The sequence below is a fragment of the Volvox carteri genome (genome assembly GCF_000143455.1).
Source record: "Volvox carteri f. nagariensis unplaced genomic scaffold VOLCAscaffold_45, whole genome shotgun sequence".
Lineage (NCBI taxonomy): Eukaryota > Viridiplantae > Chlorophyta > Chlorophyceae > Chlamydomonadales > Volvocaceae > Volvox > Volvox carteri.
In genome coordinates, this window is record NW_003307588.1 from 468501 (window position 1) to 473785 (window position 5285).

The following is a 5285-nucleotide window of genomic DNA, read 5'->3' on the forward strand; positions in this document are numbered from 1 at the left end:
CGGCCCCCCCCCCCGACCCTCCCTTTTCCCCCGACCCTCCCGTCCCCCCCCTCCTACCCCTCCTACCCCACCTTGAAAACCCAAAGTCGGCCAGTTTGAGTACAAAGCCCCGGGGATGTCGGGGGTCCAGTTTTAGTAACAAGTTGCCGCTCTTCACATCCTGGGGACGGGGATGGGAGAGAAGAGGCCGGGGGGGGGAGAAGAGGGGTTATTGGGGGTTGAGAAAATCGAAGCAGATGAGGAACAACACAGAGGCCGGGGGAGGGGCGGAGCATTTCGTTTTGTTGTGCTGCTGGCAAGGTAGATCAGGGCGGCTACGGTGCAGGACCGGGCACTGCGGGGCGGGCCAGGACAGGGCCCCACCCCCCCGTTGATATGGGGGCCACTTCCGCCGCACAGGAAGGGGGGGCCCATTGAAAAACGAGGGAAAGGAGAAAGAGAGGAAGAGAAGGGGGTCACAAGGAAAACACTGTGACTCACCCCGTGCACCATGCCGACGCCGTGCAAGTACGACAGCCCTGACGCAATCTCCGCAAGGCAATCCAGAGCCGTGACCAGGTGGCGCAGTTGAGCAGGATTCATCGGGTCCACCGGCGGCGGCGATGGCGCCGTCGATGCCGCCGCCACCGGCAATGCGCCGCCGCCGATGCCGACGTTGACGCCGGCGGCCCGCAGGATTGAGTTCACCATTCCCACAGCCCTCCGATTCAGCAGCGTCGTAACTGTGCTCGTATCACACTCGCCATTGAGCGGTTGCGGCTGCGGGGACTCTTTGCCGTACAGCTGAGCAGCTGCCCCCAGCGCGCCCCATGTCTCTGCAGCCCCAGCGGCGACATTGCTTGCCGCTGGGGAGATGGGTCCTAGCCGTGACGGCATCGCCGCCGCCGCCGCGGCCGCCGCTGTCGTACGGCCCCACGTCACCAGCGACGGTAATGGCTCCTTGGACACCTCCGTCGGTAATGTTGTTCGAAGCGTGTACGGCGGCGGCAGCTGGGATGGCGACGGCGGTGGCGGCACTCCCGACGAGATGGCGGTGGAGGCGGCGGTGGCGGCGGCGGCGGCGCCGCTGCTGCTGAGGGTGCTCGCGTCTGTGGGTTCGCGACGAAAGGAAAGACCCTCCACGCGGGCCATGCCGGTCGTATCTGTGGGCGTCGTTGTGGCGGCGGTGGAGGAGGCGGTGGCGGCGGCGGAGCCGCATCTGCTCATTGAGCTTTGACGGCCCTCCCCTGACCCCTCCTCCACCAAACCCAACCGGCCCCCCTGATGATGAAGCCGTAACTCAGAAAACAACTCCGCGTTGCCGCCGCCGCCGCTGCCGTTGTACAAGCTACCACCGCCGCCACCACCGCCGCCGTCGTCATCGTCGTCGTCAAGGTTATCATCAAGCACCACACAGTGCTGTTGTACGGCATGGAATCCAACGCAGCTGCTGCTTTCTGGACGCACCATAGTGGAAGCGGCTCCGGAGCAAAAGGAACCGTTGGGGGAGTCGCGCAGCGTCGCGTCCACCCAATCCGCCGCCAGCTCACCCACCTCCGTCGGCGCCGCCAGCGGCGGCGCCGGTGCCGACGGCCGCTGCAGCAGCACATTACCGCCCTCTCCGTCACCGCCGCCACAGCCGCCGGCGTCCAGCCCTACGACGCCCTCCATGCCAGCGCTGGGGTCCGACATCGACGACGCCACGACGCCGCCAGCCTCGCTGCCGCCGCCGCCACCGTTAACCCGCCCACCAGCCGACTGCCGGCAGTACAGTTCTATTCCCAACTGACTATCTGACACCCAGTCCATTCCCAAGAGCTGTAGCTGCTCTGATTGGGCTGGCGTAAGGCCCGGCAGGCGACGGGAAACGGTCCCGGACGTCGACTCTCTGCCGCCAGCCAGCGAGCACTGCCGTACCGCCGCCGGCAGCGGCGCAAAAGCAGGTGGCGCCGCGTCGTCGCCATCGACGGCTGCGAATGCTGGTCCGCACTGCACTGTCGTACAGGACGGAAGTCCTTCCGCCAACGCCGGAGCCCCTTCCCCGCCGGACGAAACCCCTGACGACGTTCCCGCTGCCGCTGCTGCCGCTGGCAGTCGTTTTACGCCGCCGCTGCCAGTTCCCGAACAATCCTCGGCGGCCACCAAACACGCTGGAGCCGGAGGAGGCGCCGCATGCTGCTGCTGCAGCTGTGCTGGCGATGGTGGTGGTAGCGGCGGCGGCAGTACCTGCTGCCGCGGCTGTAGCTCCTGCAGCGGCGGTGGCGGTGTTACCTGCTGTGGCTGTTGTGACATCGGCGGAAGAGCATCGTGCTGCATCGGTGGTGGCGGTTCCATGCGGTGTGGGTCAAGCTGCACATGGCCAGATGGCTGCGGTTCGATATGCTGCTGTTCTTCGGCAATGTGCTGCAATTTATGCTGCTGCTGCTGCTGCTGCTGCAGCCCCAGGATAAGCGCATGCCTGCGCTCCTCCAGGATCGGTTCCCCCTTCGGACCACTAGCAGTATCACGTTTCGTGCAACACGCTTGCGCCGGCGCCCGTTCAAAGGGATTACGCGCCGCCACCCGTGCCGCCGCCAGCGCGTCCGCATCCATGCCACCGCCGCCATTGCCGCCGGGGCGCGGCGGATCCGGCTGGTTCTCTCTACCTGCCGGCACCGGCTGCGTCGTCATTGTACGACATTCCTTGCAATCGCCGGCGCCGCCAGCTTGAAGCAACTGGTCCAGCCAGTCGCGCAGGCTGCCGCCGTCGCATAGCTCCAGAACCACGTGATGCTCGTGACGAGCTGGCAGTACGCCGCCAAGCTGCGGGGCCGCGCTAAGTACCGCGTAAGCGAACGTCCGCAGGACATTAGGGTGGCGGAGGCGCTTGACGGAGGCATGCGCGTCGGGAAGGTACGGCGCACGAGCCGCAAAGGTGCCGTCACCGTCGTCCGTACAAATGTTCCTCACATTGTCGCGCTGGCTTCGTCCATCAGACGAATCAAAATAGTCTACAAGCGGCGTAATGACCGGTGGCGGCACCGCCGCCGCAGAACATGCCTCACCGCCGCTGGTGGCGGCGGCGGCGGCAGCGGTGGCAGCGGCCGCGCCAGCCGGCGGCGCCACGATTTGTTGCACCACTTTGACGGCGACGGGGCGGCCGCGCCACTGGCCTCGATACACAGACCCACAGCCACCACGGCCCAGCAACTCGCCGATCTGGACCTGGGGCCAAGCCGTACAACGGCCAACGAAAAATGGATTCCATCATGATTATTACGCATCAAGAATAACGGCCTACGATGTCCTTGTCTCTTATCAACCACGTGCTGCTAAATTGATGCCGGCCTTTGACACTCCACTCCACTCCACTCCACCCCACCCCATTCCATTTCACTCCACCCCGCCCCATCCCGAGGAGGCTCATGTACATGGTGGGCTCACCTGCAGCGGGTTACCCATCTGGAATGGAAGCCAGTTGGCGTCCGCCTGCAGCACCATCTCCCCCCCACGTCCCGTACCGGTGCGCAGCATGTAGCCGCTGCAGGCCGTATTGCCGCCCGTGGTGGTGTTGTTCATCAAGAATGAGTCGCGCGTGAGGCCGCGGATGAAGGCGGGCCGCCTCCCCATGGCGGTGGCGGCAGGGCCGCCGCCTCCGCCTCCCCCGCCGGTGGTGGTGGTGAATGCGGTGAACTGCATGCTCTCCGACGTGCCGCCGGGATGTGGGAATGGGGGAACTGCGGCGGTGGCGGTGGCCGCGGTGCCCGGTCTGGGAAGGGATGCTGCTGCAGGCGTGAAACACTGCGGGGCTGCGTTGGAGGCATCGTCTCCGCCGCCACTACCGGCGATTGCCTGTGGCCCACCGATACAAGTGTGTTGGGCCGCCGCGGTGGCGGGAGCGGTAGACGGGCTGAGCAGCAGAGGTACGACCGATTGCAGCAGGTTCTGGGAGGACTTGAGAAGATTGCTGTCGCTGTCGTTGCCAAGTTCGTCGAGGACATCACTGTCGCGGGCAGTGTCACCACCGGTTATCAATGTGCCAGGGTCAGCACCTGCGGCTGGTACGTCGATGGCCGGGGACGCAGCCCCGCAGACTAACTCGCCATCAGGGTCATCTGCTAAGAGGTCTTGCCCAGCGTGGTCCTCGAAGTCGCCGTTTCGCGGCTGAAGTGTGCAACCGGCATTTGTGGAATGTATTATTGGTAGTTGCCAGAAGCCAGTCGATGGCCGCTGGTCCTGGCGCGAAGTTTCTTGACCAGGTGCAGTTCCCCCAGATGGAATGCTAGGTTCTTTTGGAATACTGCATCCGGAGTCCACAATGGAGCTCGGGTCAAAAAGGTCTCGATTGGAGCGTAAGGTCAATAGGAGATTCTGGTCAGCTAGTTGGAAGGATGACTTGGCAGTTCCCAGCACATTGGACGTTCGTGCTGGCGCTATTCCTGCCGACGATGTGAAAGGGCTTTCCGCCGAGTTGCTTTGTTGAGGCGGATTCGCTGTCGAGCACCAGCACCCCATGTAGCACGTTCTCCATGCAAATCTATGGGATGTGGATTGCCATTCGCCTACGCTAAGGTGTACACAGGCGTATGGGGAACGCGGGTCATTCTGGCTGTTCTCCTGTTTACAAGTTGGTCCTTCGGCACTGTACCGGTAGAGCACGTTACACAAAATATTTTCATGGTACACATAACCATGAAATGGCCTGGATGTTAAGAGTTTGGATTGGAGACGAAACTCTCAGCATACCAATGGAAGTAAGGAAACCGCGGGTGCAACAATTGGCTTACAAGTTCTGTTCAGGAAAGAGGATTTGCTGCCATCACCTACAGCTGTTGTAAGAAGCTGCCGTGTTCGTACCCTATCAAGCGTTTCGCTGTTTCATACGGCTGACTTTCAGGCAAGCCATTGTGCATTTTGATGTTGTTCGCACTGTGCTGTATGTTTCCCATTGCAGGACAGTTTTACAGTCGGGTTTCCTGAATATGCATTTCACGCATCATATCCAGCTGGAGAACATAGATAATCTTCCGGGCGGGGATCCTTTTGAGCGCGTCCCTGAAACCTGTATCTTTGTACCTGGCAGTTGAAACCGTTTCGCACTTGCGAAGGGCGCGACAATAATCCCCGGCGTCAAATTTAGTGCTGCTGCTGCTGCTCAGCCTATTAAATGGCTTGCTTCATCCCCATCGCACTAGCGAAAAGTCTGCACCAAGCCTGGTAGCTCGTTGAGTCCCCCCTTCGCTGACATAGCCTCATCCACGCCGATTGCAACACGTAATTTCAACACGTTTGGCAATTTACAGGCTGCCCCGATAACCCGGCAGTAA

The 5285-nt window shown here is 62.4% G+C and overlaps 1 protein-coding gene across 1 annotated transcript in view; it reads right to left on the bottom strand.

The window, feature by feature from the left end:
* VOLCADRAFT_118846 (uncharacterized protein) overlaps window positions 1-4473 on the bottom strand; it is a gene marked incomplete at both ends in the record, with an annotated part of 6498 nt that extends 2025 nt beyond the window's left edge. The window contains 3 exons of the mRNA XM_002954738.1: window positions 72-160; window positions 481-3183; window positions 3403-4473. Coding sequence (XP_002954784.1) covers window positions 72-160; window positions 481-3183; window positions 3403-4473 — 3863 coding nt within the window. The remainder of the gene's footprint in view (window positions 1-71; window positions 161-480; window positions 3184-3402) is intronic.
* Window positions 4474-5285: the final 812 nt, after the last annotated feature.